The sequence below is a fragment of the Oncorhynchus mykiss genome, chromosome 18 (genome assembly GCF_057628025.1).
Source record: "Oncorhynchus mykiss isolate SJ-2025 chromosome 18, ASM5762802v1, whole genome shotgun sequence".
In the NCBI taxonomy this organism is placed as follows: domain Eukaryota; kingdom Metazoa; phylum Chordata; class Actinopteri; order Salmoniformes; family Salmonidae; genus Oncorhynchus; species Oncorhynchus mykiss.
Genome location: NC_143039.1, coordinates 69,074,281 through 69,095,440, shown reverse-complemented (window position 1 = coordinate 69,095,440; position 21,160 = coordinate 69,074,281). Strand labels below are relative to the sequence as shown.

Genomic DNA, 21,160 nt, shown 5'->3' with positions numbered 1-21,160 from the left:
TGCTCTCTCTCTCGCTCTCCTCCTCCTCTCTACCAATTATGTGGTCAACATGAGGTCATTTCACCTAAGCTGCCTTGTGCAAGAAAAAAAAACTGTTCCCTACAAATTGTCCACATAGCCAAACAGCCACGTCAGATATGCTTGGAATCTGACCGGTCAGTATCGAGTCTCAAATTTCGATTCCTCGATTTTTCAAACTCAGGAAGGGAAAACATTCCCATGGTCCCTCTGTCCCACCCCTACCCCTTAGGAATTATTACACCCCTACCCCTTAGAAATGATTACACCCCTACCCCTTAGAAATGATTACACTCCTACCCCTTAGAAATTATTACCGAATTTTCAGTGACACAAATTCAAGAGAACAAACATTTATGCAAGGCCTGGGAGAAACATTATAGCTGAGTATAAAAAAGTAATATTGATATTGAAATAACAGATTTCCCATTAGCCCATTAGCACCAACACAATATTTGTTCTGATTCTAAAACAGAATCAGAACAAAGCACATCTATCAGTAGGAGGCTATGTGGTAAGTTTTAAAGATCTACCACGATGAATCATCCATTAAAACACATAGACTGTGGATAAGTGGCATATGGGTATGGCATTGGCTTGTGTTACCTCATGTATTTACCATTGACTAACCTCTCCAAACTTGTATAGCAGTGACATCTAGTGGCAACAGAGCGTAAAAGGCACACTAATGAGCCAAGCACACTTTGCTGGAGGAGAGAGGTCAGGCGTTGTAAGTTGTAAAGCTATAAGCATCTCGGCACACATCGATCAAACTGCTGTGTGTGTGGCTATGTGAGCTTTTAGGTCTACTCTACAAAAAAAAAAACAGCTGAATATACAGAAAACTTGCAACAAAGTTAGAAAAGTAAGTCATATTTCAATATAGTCATTGTAAAGAGGGGGGGGGGGGGGGGCCTGTCCATGGAGGATCTGGCATCCTCATTTATCATAATGAAAAATGTATGGAGCTTTAAGGTTATACGAAAGTCTGTACTTTATCTTCTCAGGAGAATACAGATGGAGAAGTAGGGCTATGTCAGCAGCTCTATCCTCTGACTTCCCGAGGGGAGAAGAGAAGAAAAAGTTCTAAATGTACACTATATATACAAAAGTATGTGGACACCCCTTCAAATAAGTGGATTCGGCTATTTCAGCCACACCAGTTGCTGACAGGTGTATAAAATCGAGCCCACAGTCATGCAATCTCCATAGACACACATCGGCAGTAGAATGGCCTTACTGAAGAGCTCAGTGACGCAGGATGCCACATTTCCAACAAGTCAGATCGTAAAATTTCTACGCTGCAAGAGCTGCCCCGGTCAACTGTAAGTGCTGTTATTTTGAAGTGGAAAAGTCTAGGAGCAACAATGTCTCAGCCACGAAGTGGTAGGCCACACAAGCTCACAGGATGGAACTGCCGAGTGCTGAAGTGCGTAAAAATCGCCTGTCCTCGGTTACAACACTCACTACCGAGTCCCAAACTGCCTCAGGAAGGAACGTCAGCATGATAACTGCTCGTTGGGAGCATCATGAAATGGGTTTCCATGGTCGAGAAGCCGCACACAAGCCTAAGATCACCATGTGCAATGCCATTCGTCGGCTGGAGTGGTGTAAAGCTTGCCGCCATTGGACTCTGGAGCAGTGGAAACGCGTTCTCTGGAAAGGTGAAGCACGGGTTTGGCGGATGCCAGGAGAACGCTACCTGCCCGAATGCCTAGTGCCAACTGTGAAGTTTGGTGCAGGAGGAATAATGGTCCGGGGCTGTTTTTCATATCTCGGGCAAGGCCCCTTAATTCCAGTGAAGGGAAATCTTAATGCTACAGCATATTATGACATTCTAGACAATTCTGTGCTTCCAACGTTGTGGCAACAGTTTAGGGACGGCTCTTTCCTCTCTCAGCATGACAATTCCCCCATGCACAAAGCGAGGTCCATACAATAGTTTGTCAAGATCGCTGTGGAAGAACTTGACTGTCCTGCCCATAGCCCTGACCTCAACCCCATCAAGGCCCAATTGCCCAACTTCACTAATGCTCTTGGGCTAAATGGAACAAAGTCCCTGCATCAATGTTCCAACATCTAGTGGAAAGCCTTCCAAGAAGAGTGGAAGCTGTTATAGCAGCAAAGGGGGAACCAACTCCATATTAATGTCATGATTTTGGAATGAGATGTTCGGCGAACAGGTGTCCACATACTTTTGGTCATGTAGTTGAAATATATTATGTAATGGCCATTGATGTGAAAAGTATTGATTATGAAGGGAATTACTCATTGATGAAACACCTGTTTAGATGAATTTTTTCATCCCAGTTTTAGGGGTTGTATTTTTTATGAATCACTTGAAGTGGGGTTTGAAGGGCATGAGAAATTGACAGCCTACTGCACTGTATGCAGCCACACCGAATCAAAATGGTAAGGTCACTGTCAAGCATCCTTCCCTTTGATAGAGAAATATTCCCTTTCTAACAGTGTATATCCTTGCATCTACAAGAAAAGGTAACATTTAAGGGTACAGTATAGTACAGTACAAAACATTAAGATAACAGCTGTTGACATCAGGTCATTTCATATTGGATTAAAAGGTTCCTGGAACATTTTCGAAATATCAACTAGAAGTCTTCCGGATGTTTGAAATGGACGGACCAGAAATGTGCAACAGCGCTAAAACATCAGGGAGGCAGCCAAGGTCGAGAGAGTGCGCTTGTTTGAAATGGAAAAGAGTTGGGGTAGCTATTGATAAAGAAGAACATGAAGACGAAGCAGCTGCATTATAAGTGGGATGTACTGAGCTACTTCCCATCCCGAGGGGTTCCTGCTGACTGTACGGAGATTGTGACAGCCGGTTAAAAGGAAAGAACAAGATGTATGTCAGGAGAAGTGCAGTATTATCATAAGGAGACATATACTTAGAATATGGAGGAGGAATGGAGGGAAAAAGAGAGGCAGAGGAGGTCTAAGAGAGAGAGGGAGGAAGAGGGCAAGCTTGAGGTGGTTAAAAATGGCTGGGAAAAAAGAGACATGTTTTGTTAAAGAAGAATGGTAGAAAGTGTAAGCAGAGTGAGCTGAAGACAGGAGGAGAAATGGAAGTGAATGAGGGCGAAGTATCGGAGGTGATAGGTGTGGTGAAGTTCTCGGAGTCTGTGGCTTGCACCGAGGGTCAGGATAAAGAGGAGTCTGTGACAGTAGGAGTGAAGTTGTTTGAAAAAGTGGACCCTTGCCTTTCGGCTGATCCATTTGTGGTTTCAGGTTGGGCGAAAACAGCCCAGAGTTGGGTGCTGTGTAAACGGTGAGGGTAACCAGAATTGGTCTTGTGATAATTGTGTTTCTGCTGGTAAGAGGGAGGAGCTCCACGTTAAACAAATGGGGGCAAGAGATGAGAATTGTTTTGCTCTCAAGAAAAGGGCGCCATTGAAAGGAGTGATTACTGGGGTAGCGGTATGTGAAAGTTGACCAACTGAAGGGGAAGATTCCCGGTGTTTGTGATGCTCGTCGTTTGTTGCGACGCAGACAGGGTGGTGTGAGTGGTGAAACAGGAGTCATTGTCTGTTCTTTTGAGCTTTGATGTTGAGTCTTTGCCCTACAAGTCATGTTAGGATATACTATAAGTTATCCTGTGCAAGCTTTTGTGCCAAACACATTACGTTGTTACAGGTGTTGAGCTTATGTGCATGTGGCAGCAGTGTGTAGGAGGGAGGGTCCAAGGTGTGAGAAGTGTTTAGAAGCGTATATGAGACAAAGGAATGTGTAGCATTGGGGAAATGAGTTGTGTTAATTGTAGGGGTGCCCATGTGGCTGGGGATCAGAAATGTCCTTTGAGAAAGAGGCAGGTTGAAGTTTCCAGGGTTAGAGTAGTGCAGAACTTGTCATATGCTGAGGCAGTGAATAAAGTAGAGGAAGATGGGTGAAGCGGGAGGGATCCTGAGAGAAGTGGTGTGAGTAGTATATCTATACCATTACAGAGGGATAAACAAACAAGTGTTATGTTTCAGTAAGATTGGATTTTTAGCAATGGTGATCAACTGTACTGCAGGGATGTCACAGAAAATGTAGTTTGTGGTAGCAGCTGCAGAGAGGTATTTGGGTGTCAGAGACTTGACATCAGCGTTACAGGGTGTGTTAAGTGGTGGTGTGCCATCCTTTCAGGTTGTTGGCCTGAAGTAGGACTAAATAGATTTAAATAGTGGAGTAGAGTGGTGTTCTTTTTTTATTATTATTAATGAAATATATATATTTGCTATTTTTTTAGTGAGTGTAGTGTTAGATGGTAGGGTATTTGTTAAGTCTAAGGGTGTGCTCCAGTCTAGTAGGTGGCGGTAATGCAACATTTATTGGATGCCAACCGCAGTTAAAACTCATCGAAGAAGAAGTGCAACAGCATTTACACTCCGTTACCAAATCCAAGCATTTGTAAAATAATCTGTCAAATATTTGATTATTATCTGATGCCCTTTGGTACTAGCTAGGTCTATCAACGGAAGACAAAAAAACAACACAATAAGGCACCCTCTGTCAGCGATCGGTATTACACTCGATGATATAAAACAGGTAACGTCTTTTAGCTACCAATGTTGACCACTGAGCTTGGGCGTCAACATGATACAAACACGTGTTTTGGTTATGGCAGCCTTCATGCCATTTAACGTAAACTCACGTAAACTCGTACATCGCCTTGGTCCGTACAATTGCCCTTATTTTAGCGCTGTCAAACTTATCACCTTATCACCTTTAAAATGTAAATAAAACACTATAAAGAGTTTATATAATGTGCCATTACATACCTATTTGAAGGTTTGTGTCGAATTTGAATCGGTGCTAAAGTGATCTTAGAAGTAAACAGTGGCTTTGAGAATGATGATCGCATGCAATGATGACGAAAAAAATGACTAGGTATCCCACCCTGACCCCAGTCACTGTCCATTTCTTGTTTTTAAAGGATGAGAGAAGTGCTACACCTGGTGGAGAGAGATTGTAAGACAGAAATAGTTGCTTTATGCGAGCTGTACGTTACGACATGACACGTCCCGATGTAACAGAGGGTCAGTTTTTTAAACGTTTCTCCAATACTATAGAGCCGTTACCATGTCGATCAACGCTTGAATAGAAACCTAGTTCACCGATTTGGAAGTCAACAGAGTCGCTACAGTCCCATTACTTTTCTTTGTAGCCTCGTTTGAATGTTGCGGTTGCGCACATTTGTACGGAATGGGGTGAGTTTACGTTACAGTCATTTTATAGAATGTGCAGTTGACTAATGTGTTAGTGTTGGGCTGGTCCAAAAACCCTTATTAACCCTTAACGTCCATGGTTCGTTACTACTGGTTTATTGACATTGTTATGAAACCATAAAGTTGTGTATTTGTTGTGCTTAGATATCAAGGGTGCGGCTTGTGAAGACCAGTGCATTCTTCAGCATTCAAATAGGTAAGAACATCATTGTTCATTTCCTGCTATTGAGATGAGTAATGCACTTGCTCCACTTCAAATTTGACCCATGTTACCTCATCAACGAGACCACAGCAGATCAACGCGTTACTTCGCTACCAGTTTTTTTTGCAGAATCTGTGTGATCACCCTGGCAGAGACTCACCCTATTCTTCAGAATGGCAGGACAATCAAGAGTTATCAACTATCAAATAAGCGCTGGCTGCAGTCGCCTGCAGAACAGAGTGTCTGAGAAGTCGAAGAGATTATGTGCTACTACATTTTTAAAATAATTGTATGTAATCTGGTATATTATCTTCCATACATAAATATATATATTATTATTATCTGGTACGTTATACTACTGCTATATTCTATGGTATTGTCATCCTCTGAGTTTGACTTTTCCCAGGGAGGCCAACTTGTACAGGTGGGGAGGAGTACACCACTTACAGGTGATTACAACATTTTCTCTCGTATTGAGATGCACGTCGGCAGATAATCCACCGTTTATGGTTAGTGCCATTTATTACTCGTAGATCTTTTGTGATGATCCTGAAACGGAATCCTAGTTTCTCTTTTCAGCTGCATACGGCTACTGGAGGTCAATGTGGTTCTTCTTGAAAGGCCAAAACTTTTACTGGGAAAGGTGAGGAACATTTCCAGAAGCTTCATTCCAGTTAAAACACATTCTTGGTCAGTCTAGTGCTTCATTTACATGTACCCCATTGAGAAGGTAAATTACATTAGCATGGCTAACTCCTACCTGTGTGTATCTGACCAGCCTTCCAGAGGGATATATTGCGGTCATCCTCCTTAAAATAGAGAGCAAGATGGTCACTAACGGTCTCCTGAGCAGAGAGGAGTACGAGAGCGTCATCTCTAAACGGACCAGCAGCACCCAGCCTGAGCCATGCTGAGGAATGAAGAGTTCACAGGGACTCGTCACACTCACCTCAGCTGGAGTGACTTTTCCTGGGGCAGCTTTGTTGGAGGGGTCCCTCGTCTCCTTCAGACCCAGCCAGACCTAGGTACCTGCATAAAGCATACCCCTGTCCAGATATGGACTTATGCCCGTAAGAAATTCGTAAGATATTTCCATTACATCGGTCATTGACAATGTACCAAAATAACTTAATAAATTACCCAATCCACCCTGTTTTAAGAAAAATAATGTTTTATTTAAATTTGTGTTCTATTTATAATCATTTAACTGTCAAAAGAATAATGGTCCAAAACTAAATCTATTTCTTCACATCTGGGGCTTTACTCAACAGCAGCTGACTTCACCTGCACTAATTCACAACTATCTCTGAAGCTTAATATGGTGGTTTAGTCTAACGAACCATTCAGATTTAGTAGGACCAGACTCATCTCTGTGGATACAGATATCTCTGCTTCAAGTACCAGAATAATACAGCGTGATACACAATAAACTGCTTCCCAAATGATACCCTATTTGCTATATATAGACCACTACTTTTGACCAGAGCAACTAAAAGTTGTGCACTATATTTGTATTTAATTTAACTAGGCAAGTCAGTTAAGAACAAATTCTTATGGGCCGGGCCAGGTGCAGTGCACGCTGACATGGTCGCCAGTGTGTGTTCCTCCGACACATTGGTGGGGCTGGCTTCCGGGTTAAGTGGACATTGTGTCAAGAAGCAATACCACTTGGTTGGGACCCACGGCTCTCGACCTTCGCCTCTCCCGTACGGGAGTTGCATCGCCGAGACAGGACTGTAACTGCCAATTGGATACCACGAAATTGGGGAGGAAACAAAAGGGGTAAATAAAATAATAATAATTCTTATTTACAATGACGGACTACCAAAAGGCCACCTGCACGGACAAAACACACATCACGACAAGAGACAGCGCTCCATAAAGAGAGACCTAAGACAACATAGCATTGTAGCAACATGGTAGCAACACAACATGGTAGCAACACATGACAACACAGCATGGTAGCAACACAACATGACAACAACATGGTAGCAACACAACATGGTAGCAACACAACATGGCAGCAGCACAAAACATGGTACAAACATTATTGGGCAGAAACAACAGCACATTGGTCAAGAAGGTAGAGAACAATACATCACGCGAAGCAGCCACAACTGTCAGTAAGAGTGTCCATGATTGAGTTTGAATTAAGAGATGGAGATAAAACTGTCCAGTTTGAGTGTTTTGCAGCTCGTTCCAATCGCTAGCTGCAGCGAACTGAAAAGACAAGCGACCCAGGGATGTGTGTGCTTCGGAGACCTTTAACAGAATGTGACTGGTAGAACGGGTGCAGTATGTGGAATAGGTTGCCATTTGGGACATACTTTTACTTTCAAGTACATTTCATAACGAACAGCTTCAAAACCACAGTTCATTTGACTCATGCGCTGGATCAACAATCATTTAGATAGGTCTTCTGAAAACGTGGATAAAACAGTATACCACATATACACAGAAAATGATTCAATACATTACAGAGAGTAGAAAGTCAGTCGGATAAAATTGTCTCTGCTGAAATAGAGGCATAATAAGAACCGTATGTGTCAGTCAGTTTATAGCAAGCTAAGTGGCATAATTCAGTGATTAAACCTTCAATTTACTCTCTTATTTGGCATCAAAGTGAGATTGCATTAATTACACTCAATAATTGCTAAGCCATGATGCGTTTTGGTTGGTGTACAATAGTGAGAGCAATATCAGCTTTGTCCTGGTCCCAGATCTGTTTGGTCGGTCTTGCCAACTCATCATGACAATGGCCATAGGTATCGACAAGACAGCTCAAAAACTGAGCTGGGACAAGGTGATCAGAAAGCTGGGGTAACAGCCCAAATCACTGGGTAAGATTCAAAGACATGGTGATGATGGCATCATGCTCTGGCCATGGCTTTCATTTCAGTAAATTTCAGATATTTTCTTTATACATGTGATACATTTGGCTGAGATGTGCTACAGGTTAGTTACACGACAACGTGAATGGGCTGATTACACTGACAGGCACATAAGTGAGCGTATTTTTTTTTGTTGTTGACAAAATTGTCGAAGTGACTGAGGCGTCTATCCCCCCCCCCGGTAGTTGACAATGGTGTGCTCCAGCTCTGTGATAGGTGATACAGGTTAGGGGTCAAAGGTCACTAGACTGGACTACTTGCTCTCCAGGAAGGTGAGGCTGGCCATATGCTTCTCCAGGGACTTGGCCCCGAAGCCGTTGCTGTTCTTGCCGTTGAGCGCGCCGTCTTTGATGGGTGTGGACGACTGCCTGTCCCTCCAGCTCTGTGGAGAGTCCAGACTGCTTCTCTCTGACTTATACTGGAGACACAGACATAGGATATGGTAGTTATTTTAAAAAAAAATCTAACCAATGTAAAAACATTGGAGAAAATGACCACCATTGACTTTCATCTGTCTACTCAAACCCCAGTAAACATTGGTTACTTGTAGAACTTGGTAGATCAGCTGATGTCAATTGTGACTTCTCACCTTTCTGACAAGTTTATTACAGACTGGCAGGAGGTAGATTACCACAGTCATAATGGCTCTAGTGTTCTGAATGGATGAATCCACCTAGAGACAGACAGAAAAATATATCAAGGATGGTTGGTGGTCTTTATAGAATGTAATAATTATCCTAACAACATAAAGATAACGACTTTTATCCCTGTGGGGAAATGTTGGTAAACCACATGGGAAAGCTGATTGGCTAGGTTAAAACCAGCTTTTGACAACCACCAGAGCCTCAATTTCCTGCTCCGTTAAAAAAGGCCTTTCAGCAATGACCTTTGTTTGATTAAACCAACCTGACAGACTAACAGAAGACTGATCTGTCTGGTTAATGACAACTTGAGGAGAAAGCCAATGCCTATATAACCGATCCACATTAATCATAGAAGCTCATGGCATGCATCCCAAATGGCACCATATTCCCTATATAGTGCACTACTTTCGACCAGACTCCAGTGGACTCTGGTCAAAAGTAGTGCACTATATAGGGAATATGGTGCCATTTGGGATGCATCCCATGTCATTCTCTAATCTCTCATTCTGACTGTAACCTTCCACATGAGTAAAAAGTGACCCATGCCAGTTCATCACTGTCCAACTGATTTTAATGGAGGTTAATTAAGCTCAGTGTCATTAAAGGGTTTAATTTTACGATCATGTTTTCATGATTGACCTCTCTGTAAAGCAGTAACAAATCTTTGCCCAATGCTGCCAATGCTGATGAATGGGTTGACTTTCTGTTCTTTTTCAGTGCAGTTAATCAATACTCCTCGTCAGTTTCTTTTCTGTGCATTGTCTCACTCTTCTCTCCAACCACGTCTTTTGTCACAAGATTGAACTGTATTTATAGTAATAGAACGCTCCAGTTAATATCTGTATGACTGATAGACATTATTTTGCTGACATTTTGAACTAAGATTTTCAAATAAAAGTGGATTTTATCACACAAACAAATCCAGTCATTGACAACTAAGGCTGATCCCAATTAGTTGACTGGTTGATTGTTTGGTCGTTAGGCTGTTGGTGATCAGAAATACAGTGTAGACATTGTTAATGTTGTAAATGACTACTGTAGCTGGAAATAGCAGATAAAAAAATAATAATTGAATATCTACATAGGCGTACAGAGGCCTGTTATCAGCAACCATCACTCCTGTGTTGCAATGGCACGTTGTGTTAGCTAATCCAAGTTTATCATTTTAAAAAGGCTAATTGACCATTAGAAAACCCTTTTGCAATTATGTTAGCACACCTGAAAACTGTTGTCCTGATTAAAGAAGCAATAAAAACTGTCCTCCTTTACACTAGTTGAGTATCTTGAGCATCAGCATTTGTGGGTTCGATAAATGGCAGAATCTGCGAAAGCCAGCAGCAACGGGAGGCAAATAGTTGGGTCACGTAAAAACCTTTTTCCTTCTGGATATCTAGATGTCTGGCGCCCTCTTGGAGCATGGTCTTATTTCATAAAACCGTAAACTCAAAACATTATTAAAACACAGGGTGTGTCTATATATGGAAAAGTACACGTTTAAACATTTTGGACAATCGATTGGTCGAAAGAATAGAAGACTTTCGGACAACCAAGATTTTGTTTAGTCGGGGACAGCACTATTGACAACAGCAGCATAGTTCCACATATGTCACTGTAAGGCTGGTGTATCAGTAACAGTACCTTCTGGAAGGTGGCAGTCTTGCCCTGTACCGGCGTCCTCACCCCCATCTGCAGCTGCTGACATAAGCACATAAGCTTCTCCATCTCTGAAAGCACTACCCCCTTTTCTTCATCCATCAGCTGTGAGAGGGAAAAGGAGAGACAGTTATGTCAAAATGTGATCACTAAAAAAAGTTGTTCTATAAAAACAAAGTTAAGGTTTAGGAGTAGGGTTGCAAAATTCCAGTAAATTTCTCCTGGTTTGGAGGATTCCGGATATCCTACTTATTCCCTAATAATTCCATGAATTATCCAACCAGGATCTCTGGAAAACCAGGTAATTTTGAGAAAGTTACCAGAATTTTGCAAACCTATATAGGTTAGAATGTAGTTTATACATTAAAATCTCACTGTGCTTGGAGTCTCTCATGTACAGTTGAAGTCGAAAGTTTACACACACTTAGGTTGGTGTCATTCAAACTAATTTTTCAACCACTCCACAAATTTCTTGTTAACAAACTATCGTTTTGGTAAGTCGGTAAGGACATCTACTTTGTGCATGACACAAGTAATTTTTCCAACAATTGTTTACAGACAGATTATTTCTCTGTATCACAATTCCAGTGGGTCAGAAGTTCACATACACTAAGTTGACTGTGCCTTTAAACAGCTTGGAAAATTCCAGAAAATGATGGCATGGCTTTAGAAGCTTCTGATAGGCTAATTTGACATCATTTGAGTCAATTGGAGGTGTACCTGTGAATGTATTTCAATGCCTTCAACGCCTACCGTCAAACTCAGTGACTCTTTGGTTCACAGCATGGGAAAATCAAAAGACATCAGCCAAGGTCAGTAGACCTCCACAAGTCTGGTCCATTCTTGAGAGCAATTTCCAAACACCTGAAGGTACCACGTTCATCTGTACAATCAATAGTACGAGAGGATAAAGACCATGGGACTACGCAGCCGTCATACCACTCAGGAAGGAGACGCGTTCTGTGTCCTAGAGATGAACGTACTTTGGTGCGAAAAGTGCTATATCGACATAACCTGAAAGACCGCTCAGCAAGGAAGAAGCCACTGCTCAAAAAACCGCCATAAAAAACCCAGACTACGGTTTGCAACTGCACATGGGGACAAATATCATACTTTTTGGAGAAATGTCCTCTGGTCTGATGAAACAAAAATAGAACTGTTTGCCATAATGACCATTGTTATGTTTGGAGGAAAAAGGGGGAGGCTTGCAAACAGAAGAACACAATCCCAACCCTGAAGCACGAGGGTGGCAGCATCATGTTGTGAGGGTGCTTTGCTGCAGGAGGGACTGGTGCACTTCACAAAATAGATGGCATCATGAGGTATGAAAATTATGTAGATATATTGAAGCAACATCTCAAGACATCAGTCAGGAAGTTAAAGCTTGGTTGCAAATGGGCCTTCCAAATGGACAATGACCCCAAGCATACTTCCAAAGGTGTGGCAAAATGGCTTAAGGACAACAAAGTCAAGGTATTGGAGTGGCCATCACAAAGCCCTGACCTAAATCCTATAGAAAATGTGTGGGCGAAACTGGAAAAGCGTGTGCGAGCAAGGAGGCCTACAAACCAGACTCAGTTACACCAGCTCTGTCAGGAGGAATGGGCCAAAATTCACCGAACTTATTGTGGGAAGCCTGTGGAAGGCTACCCGAAACGTTTGACCCAAGTTAAACAATGTAAAGGCAATGCTACCAAATACTACTTGAGTGGCTAAGGTGTATGCAAACTTCTGACTTCAACTGTATGCCATATGCAATTATTTCTATGTTACAGCATTGTTCTAAAATGTCTGAAATACTTTTCCCCCATCAATCTACACGCAAAAACAGGTTTTTAGAAATTATAGCAAATTCATCAAATAAAATAAACTGAAACATTTACATTAGTATTCAGACCCTTTATATTGTTGGACCTTTGGCAGCCTTGATTCTTCTTGGGTATGATGCTAAAAGCTTGGCACACCTGCATTTGGAATGTTTCTCCCATTCTTGTCTGCAAATCATCTCAAGCTCTGTCAGATTGGATGGGGAGCGTTGCTGCACAGCTATTTTTAGGTCTCCAGAGATGCTCTGGACTTGTCCCGAAGCAACTCCTGCATTGTCTTGGCTGTGTGCTTAGGGTCGTTGTCCTGTTGGAAGTTGAACCTTCGCCCCAGTCTGAGGTCCTGAGCGCTCTGGAGCAGGTTTTCATCAAGGATCTCTCTGTACTTTGCTCCATTCATCTTTGCCTCGATCCTGACTAGTCTCCCAGCCCCTGCCGCTGAAAAACATCCCCACAGTATGATCCTTCCACCACCGTGCTTCACCATAGGGACGGTGCCAGGTTTCCTCCAGACGTGACGCTTGGCATTCAGGCCAAATAGTTAAATCCAGAGAATCTTGTTTCTCATGGTCTGAGAGTCTTTCAGTGCCTTTGGCAAACTCCAAGCTGGCTGTCAAGTGCCTTTTACTGAGGAGTGGCTTTCGTCTGGCGTTCTCTCTACCATAAAAGGCCTGATTGTTGGAGTGTTGCAGAGATGAGAGAACCTTTCAGAAGGACAACCATCTCTACAGAGGAACTCTGGAGCTCTGTCAGAGAGAGCATCAGGTTCTTTGTCACCTCCATGACCAAGGCCCTTCTCCCCCGATTGCTCAGTTTGGCCGGGTGGCCAGCTCTAGGAAGGGTCTTGGTGGTTCCAAACTTCTTCCATTTAAGAATGATGGAGGCCACTGTGTTCTTGGGGACCTTCAATGCTGCAGACATTTTTTGGTACACTTCCCCAGACCTGTGCCTCGACACAATCGTGTCTCGGAGCTCTACGGACAATTCCTTCAACCTCATGGCTTGTTTTTTGCTGTGACATGCACTGTCAACTGTGGGACCTTATATAGGACAGGTGTGTTCCTTTCCAAATCATATCCAATCAATTTAATTTATCACAAGTGGACTCCCATCAAGTTGTCGAAACATCAAGGATGATCAATGGAAACAGGATGCACCTGAGCTCAATTTTGATTCTCATAGCAAAGTGTCTGTTTTTTTGGTTTTTTATAAATTCGCAAAAATGTCAAACCAGTTTTTGCTTTGCCATTATGGGGTATTGTGTGTAGATTGCTGAGGAAAAATAAAATAATTTAATCTAATTTAGAATAAAGCTGTAACGTAACAAAATGATGAAAAAGTCAAGGGGTCTGAATACATCTGAAGGCACAGTATATTGATATTATCCTACTACATTAGAATATGTCTGTGTCGTACCATTCACAATCTCTGGTAAACATTTTTAGGAACATTTTAAGCCTCAGTTGAAAATGTTCAGGCTGATTAGCATAAAGAACTTGATCATTTACAAGAGGGCAGTGCAGCTGCACCACAAGCCTGCTTCATTCCAGTGGGGGGAGCTCCATTAGCCAATGTTTGTTTGAAGTAATTAATCAAACGCACGCTGCTGAGCTGAAGTGCTGGATGTGTTGATTATGTATTAGTAGTATGTGTGAGTGTGTATGTGCGTGTATTAGTGTTTGGGTGCACTCTCCGGAGAGTAGGGTTAGCCAGTGTTGATAACCACATTTTCACTTTACCCAGAGACGGATGGCAGTCATGAATGGCTGTCAAAGAGGGACATTTAATTCAACTCCAGGACCTGGGCACTTTGGAAAGAGGGAGGCATACTTCCTTGTTTCTTTGATTTTTGAGTACAGAGGAAACTGAAACTGGGTGCAGGATTAATTTCCTGCCTAGCGTGGGTGAAGAACGTGCGTGGGTGTGGTTGCGTGCGCGTGTACCAGGGTGGACAAAGTGTGTACTGAAGAACACAGCTGGAGTCCTTCCTCAGAAAGCACCTGCAGAAGGAGAGAGAGAAATATAAATATATATATATATATATAAATGAGAGCGAGACAGACAGAGAGAGAGAAAAAAACAAAGCATGGCTCACTTTACTGGCAGAACATTCTGAACCCTGGTCTGGCAGAACATTCTGAACCCTGGTCTGGCAGAACATTCTGAACCCTGGTCTGGCAGAACATTCTGAACCCTGGTCTGGCAGAACATTCTGAACCCTGGTCTGGCAGAACATTCTGAACCCTGGTCTGGCAGAACATTCTGAACCCTGGTCTGGCAGAACATTTTGAACCCTGGTCTGGCAAATCTATTGTCAATTCCACTCAATGGCTGTATTGTAAGTAGCTGGGATGATGTAAACAAGACTGGTACACTGTACTGTAAGGTTTTGGTGAGCAGCTAATTAGAATAATTGCAAGTTAAATGTTGCTGTGTGAAAGGGTAGAGTTATAGAAAGTATGGTTGCATCCTGAAACTTGAGGGGACATTAAAAGTTCTCTACTCTGTTCCGTGTTCTACTACTCTATTCCATATTCTATTTAAGTGATAATGCCAGAGAAGCCGGTGTTTGTTGGATATATTGGCACAGGTTTTGTTAGGCCTGAGACTAAGTACCAATATATCCTCCAAGCACTGGGTATCCTCCATACAACGGGTTACCAACATATTCAAATAATGATTGACATTATCTTTCAAAACGTTATTTTGATGAATTTATTCATACTATTTTGTTCTTTCACAAGATATAGTCCCATATCTAGGGTTGCTACCCAATCCGGCTAGTCGCTCCTTCTATCGGTTCGGTTGCCAGAGACGCGACCCAGTCGTTCAGTCTTTTTGTTCTGTCTATGGACGTGACCCAGTCGTTCAGTCTTATTGTTCTGTCTATGGACGTGACCCAGTCGTTCAGTCTTATTGTTCCGTCTATGGACGTGACCCAGTCGTTCAGTCTTATTGTTCTGTCTATGGACGTGACCCAGTCGTTCAGTCTTATTGTTCCGTCTATGGACGTGACCCAGTCGTTCAGTCTTTTTGTTCTGTCTATGGACGTGACCCAGTCGTTCAGTCTTATTGTTCCGTCTATGGACGTGACCCAGTCGTTCAGTCTTATTGTTCCGTCTATGGACGTGACCCAGTCGTTCAGTCTTATTGTTCTGTCTATGGACGTGACCCAGTCGTTCAGTCTTATTGTTCTGTCTATGGACGTGACCCAGTCGTTCAGTCTTTTTGTTCTGTCTATGGACGTGACCCAGTCGTTCAGTCTTATTGTTCTGTCTATGGACGTGACCCAGTCGTTCAGTCTTTTTGTTCTGTCTATGGACGTGACCCAGTCGTTCAGTCTTATTGTTCCGTCTATGGACGTGACCCAGTCGTTCAGTCTTATTGTTCTGTCTATGGACGTGACCCAGTCGTTCAGTCTTTTTGTTCTGTCTATGGACGTGACCCAGTCGTTCAGTCTTATTGTTCCGTCTATGGACGTGACCCAGTCGTTCAGTCTTTTTGTTCTGTCTATGGACGTGACCCAGTCGTTCAGTCTTATTGTTAGGTCTATGGACGTGACCCAGTCGTTCAGTCTTATTGTTCTGTCTATGGACGTGACCCTTGCAGTCACGTCAAACAGTGCAGCCAGAATAACAACAGTATTTTCACTTGTTTAAGCTGTTTTCTAATGACATTTATTTGGATACATCCTTAACAATGAGCTAATGAGGCGCGATTTCGCCTGGAATATAAAATGTGCTCTCTCGTTGCTCAGAGGAGCTAGCCAACAAAACATCATGATTTCTACCGGCTGAGAAACACTGCCTGCATTTCCATCTCGTCCTGACATGTGCATTACTATGGGACAGCAGGAGATCGAATTTGAATATTGAAACAACGTTGCAAATGTCGGAGAGACATACAGCAAGGTTTATACAAATCTCCGCTGTTGAAACTAAATGTTAGTCTAAAATAAATGTGAGAATGTCTAGATGCTTTTTATAGTGGAGATCAAGTTTATAAATTGCCTGGCTGGGCTGATGAGACAGTGGATTGCTCAGTCAGATTGAACAGATTAAATTGGCATTTTAACATCATATACTTATTAGCAGGTAGTAACTTGTGGAATAGACACCGGCTGGAATGCGGTTTTATCCAAAAGCATTCAGGATTAGACCCACCCCATTGTATAATGTCCACAATTTTAGGATTAGTAGAAAAATCCTAAAAGGAGATATGTGGAACACCAGCAGTATATGGTAGAACTAAAAAACCATATTCCTTGTGTTGTATTGTTAATGTACAAGGATGAACCAAACATAAATAAATAATCAATCTCTAGAGGACCTGACAAATTGTAGTGTTTGTGTCATAGAAGACAGCTGCCCTTTTCCACCTCAGTGAATTAGCAGAGGTTATTATCGCTCAGTGGGAGCTCCACAGTGGAAGATTAGGCTGTCTCTGTGTGTGTGGCATTGTGAAGGCCCTGCTGATTGAACGACAGGTGGCCTCATCAGCACTTCTTCTGTCTCTCTTCCTCGCTCTTTCCCCTTTTCTCCTACAGCGAGTGCAGATCATCATCATATCTCTCTCCCTCTCTCTCTCTACATTAAGTACAGGGCCAGGGCACTCTGCTCCCTGACTCATCCTCTCCTTACCACAGACAAATGATTGTCTTGGGCCTTTTAATACTGTATTGATTCGGTCTTCTCCCTGGGACGTGGTTGTGTTTAATGGCACCTGGGACAGATTCAATTAAAGCCCTGTATGAAGTAGAGGAGGATGAAGGACAGGAGATGGATGAGTGGAGTGGCGGTTACCTCAGCCTGGTGGAAGAGATCCATGGTCGTCTTCAGTAGGCCCTCCCCCCTGCACAATCGATACAGGAAATGAATGAAATATTACCTGATGATAACAACTGATTAAGTATATTGACTATGAACATCATATCAACAAGATGCGTGACGGCATCTGTGTTCTCTTCTTCTATATCCATACAGATGGTCAATGGTGGTCAATACCTGGCTGGTGGTCAATACCTGGCTGGTGGTCAATACCTGGCTGGTGGTCAATACCTGGCTGGTGGTCAATACCTGGCTGGTGCAAAGTATACTTGACATTTATACTGCAGGCTTGCTGAAGACTTTTATAAAGATGCTTTTAATGTATGATTTCAATGTATCTATATTTTTTCCATTCTCCTTCCTCCTTTCATTGTTAGTACTTGTATTATTTTATGATGGTAAGCACTTTTACTTGTATTGAAAAGTACTATACTGTATAAATAAAGTTATTATTATTATTATTATTATTATTATTATTATTATTATTATTATTATTATTATTATTATTATTATTATTGAGTGACAGTCTAATGATTGATAGATAAGCTACCTGGCTAAGACAGACAGGCAGACACAGCTGGTGTCTACCTGGTGAAGACAGACAGACACAGCTGGTGTCTACCTGGTGAAGACAGACAGCTGGTGTCTACAGAGAGACAGCTGGTGTCTACCTGGTGAAGACAGAGACAGACAGACAGCTGGTGTCTACAGACAGACAGCTGGTGTCTACCTGGTGAGGACAGACAGACAGCTGGTGTCTGCCTGGTGAGGACAGACAGACAGCTGGTGTCTACCTGGTGAGGACAGACAGACAGCTGGTGTCTACCTGGTGAGGACAGACAGACAGCTGGTGTCTGCCTGGTGAGGACAGACAGACAGCTGGTGTCTGCCTGGTGAGGACAGACAGACAGCTGGTGTCTACCTGGTGAGGACAGACAGACAGCTGGTGTCTACCTGGTGAGGACAGACAGCTGGTGTCTACCTGGTGAAGAGGTACATGGAGTAGGCCATGCTGGACATGCTCTGGCCCTGGCGGACGATGTCCTGCTCCTGGTCCTCCCACTTCTCCACCTCCGTGTCCACGTCGGAGGTCAGCAGACGCAGCTCTAGACCCAGCTTGGATATGGTGCTCTGCTCCTGGGGCGGAGAGATCGTGGGTCCGCCATTAGTTAAGGATGGTCTCCCATCCAAGACTACTAATCAAGCCCAAACCTTCTGAGATTCCACCATATTCGGTGATTTCCGTAAGGTCAGTGCATGATGAGCCCATAACCACATTACTTCTTATCTACATTGCATTCATTATCATCATCATTACTGATTCATGATCATTCATAACCATATACATTGCTTTCAGAAAGTATTTGCACCCCTTCACTTTTTCCACATTTTCTTGGGTTACAAGGTGGGTTAAAAAAAAAAGTAATAGTATTTTTTTTGTCAAAGATCTACACAAAATACTCTAATGACAAAGTGGAAGAAAAATTCTAACATTTGTCAAAAATATATGAAACATAAAACACTAATATATCTTTACATAACTATTCAACCCCCTGAGTCAATTAGTCACCTTTGGCAGCGATTACAGCTGAGAGTCTTTCTGAGTGAGTCTAAGAGTTTTGCACATCTGGATTGTATTATATTTGTGCTTTTTTGTTTTATTCTTTAAATTCTGTCAAGTTGGTTGTTGATCTTTGCTAGGCAGACATTTTGAAGTTAAACATTTCTAAAAACATAATTCCACATTGACATTATGGGGTATTATGGGTTTGTAGGCCAGTGACACAAAATATTAATTTAAACCATTTTAAATTTAGGCTGTAACATAACAAAATGTGGAAAAATTCAAAGGATGTAAATAATTTCTTAAGTCATATTATCAGTTTAAAGATAAAACTCATTGCTGCTTGAGAAAGTCAACAATTCCACTCTTCACCTCTCTTAAAAGACATCAAACATTCCTAATAATTTCCAATTATTCATTATAATTTTGTGTATGCACGCCCATTCATGACGGAGTGAGACTCCGGAAGTTTCCATACACCTTAGGAAAATACATTCAAACTCAGTTTTTCATAATTCCTGACATTTAATCCCAGTAAAAAGTAGTCTTAGGTCAGTTAGAATCACCACTTTATTTTAAGAATGTGAAATGTCAGAATCACATTCCCAGTGGGTCAGAGGTTTACATACACTCAATTAGTATTTGGTAGCAGTGCCTTTAAATTGTTTAACTTAAGTCAAACGTTTCAGAGAGCCTTCCACAAGCTTTCCACAATAAATTGGGTGAATTTTGGCCCATTCCTCCTGACAGAGCTGGTGTAACTGAGTCAGGTTTGTAGGCCTCCTTGCTCGCACACGCTTTTTCATTTCTGCCCACACATTTTCGATAAGATTGAGGTCAGGGCTTTATGGCCACTCCAATACCTTGACTTTATTATCCTTAAGCCATTTTGTCACAAGTTGTGAAGTATGCTTGGGGTCATTGTCCATTTGGAAGACCCATTTGTAACCAAGCTTTAACTTCCTGACTGATGTCTTGAGATGTTGCTTTAATATATCCACATAATTTTCAAACCTCATGATGCCATCTATTTGTGAAGTACACCAGTCCCTCCTGCAGCAAAGCAGCAAAGCACAACATGATGCTTCCACTTCCCCCATGCTTCAAGGTTGGGATGGTGTTCTTCTGCTTGCAAGCCTCACCCTTTTTCCTCTAAACATAACAATGGTCATTATGGCCAAACAGTTCTATTTTTGTTTCATCAGACCAGAGAACATTTCTCCAAAAAGTACGATCTTTGTCCCCATGTGCAGTTGCAAACCGTAGTCCGGCTTTTTTATGGTGGTTTTGGAGCAGTGCCTTCTTCCTTGCTGAGCGGCCTTTCAGGTTATGTCGATATAGGACTCATTTTACTGTGGATAGAGATACTTTTGTATCCGTTTCCTCCAGCATCTTCACAAGGTCCTTTGCTGTTGTTCTGAGATTGATTTGCTCTTTTCGCACCAAAGTACGATCTCTAGGAGACAGAACACGTCTCCTTCCTGAGTGGTATGATGGCTGCATGGTCCCATGGTGTTTCTACTTGCGTACTATTGTTTGCACAGATGAACGTGGTACCTTCAGGCGTTGGCTGATTTCTTTTCATTTTCCCATGATGTCAAGCAAAGAGTCATTGAGTTTGAAGGTAGTCCTTGAAATACATCCACAGGTACACCTCCAATTGACTCAAATTATGTAAGTTAGCCTATCAGAAGCTTCTAAAGCTATGACATCATTTTCTGGAATTTTCCAAGCTGTTTAAAGGCACAGTCAACTTAGTGTATGTAAACTTCTGACCTACTGGAAATCTAAAACAGTGAGTTATAAGTGAAATATTCTGTCTTTAAACAATTGTTGGAAAAATTACTTGTGTCATGCACAAAGTAGATGTCCTAACCAACTTGCCAAAACTATAGGTTGTTAACAAGTTGAAAAACTAGTTTTAATGACTCCAACCTAAGTGTATGTAAACTTCCGACTTCAACTGTATCAGACCATGCAAGGTCCCTGCAATAATCGCCATTATTCCCCTGTTTGACCAGGTATTCATTTCCTGCAGAATAAATGCACCTGTCAGGATGAGGTAGTAGATGCAGCCCAGATGCCACTGTATTCCATATATAGGGTATGGTCAAAAGTTGTGCACTATGTGAGGTGTATTGTGTAATTGAGGAGTCTAGTTATACCTCCGTATCTAGTTTAACAGCTTTCACCGTCTTCAGGTTGGCTGAATGTTTCTGGAGGGAAGAAAACGTTTGACAGGATGAGTGATATTAAAGGAGAAAATGAGGGAAAATCATTTAAACAGAATGACATTGGAAATACCCACCAATCA

General features: G+C 42.1%; 1 protein-coding gene and 2 long non-coding RNA genes across 4 annotated transcripts in view; 2 read left to right on the top strand and 1 right to left on the bottom strand.

Annotated features, from left to right (window-relative positions):
* LOC149975631 (uncharacterized) overlaps positions 1-17,569 on the top strand; it is a 40,895-nt gene extending 23,326 nt beyond the window's left edge. The window contains exon 3 of the long non-coding RNA XR_016488609.1: positions 17,439-17,569. This is a non-coding gene — a long non-coding RNA (uncharacterized LOC149975631). The remainder of the gene's footprint in view (positions 1-17,438) is intronic.
* LOC149975632 (uncharacterized) lies at positions 5,388-6,613 on the top strand. Its single transcript, XR_016488610.1, has 2 exons — positions 5,388-6,088; positions 6,224-6,613. It is a non-coding gene; the product is annotated as an uncharacterized LOC149975632 (long non-coding RNA).
* LOC110496656 (alpha-catulin) overlaps positions 6,599-21,160 on the bottom strand; it is a 118,950-nt gene continuing 104,388 nt past the window's right edge. For both annotated transcript variants that reach the window (XM_036953442.2, XM_090209224.1), the window contains exons 13-19: positions 21,012-21,062; positions 18,265-18,419; positions 17,259-17,307; positions 14,400-14,456; positions 10,619-10,738; positions 8,926-9,009; positions 6,599-8,754 (exon numbers count right to left, since the gene is read on the bottom strand). In XM_036953442.2, the coding sequence (XP_036809337.2) occupies positions 8,590-8,754; positions 8,926-9,009; positions 10,619-10,738; positions 14,400-14,456; positions 17,259-17,307; positions 18,265-18,419; positions 21,012-21,062 (681 nt within the window). In that variant the 3' untranslated portion in view covers positions 6,599-8,589. The remainder of the gene's footprint in view (positions 8,755-8,925; positions 9,010-10,618; positions 10,739-14,399; positions 14,457-17,258; positions 17,308-18,264; positions 18,420-21,011; positions 21,063-21,160) is intronic.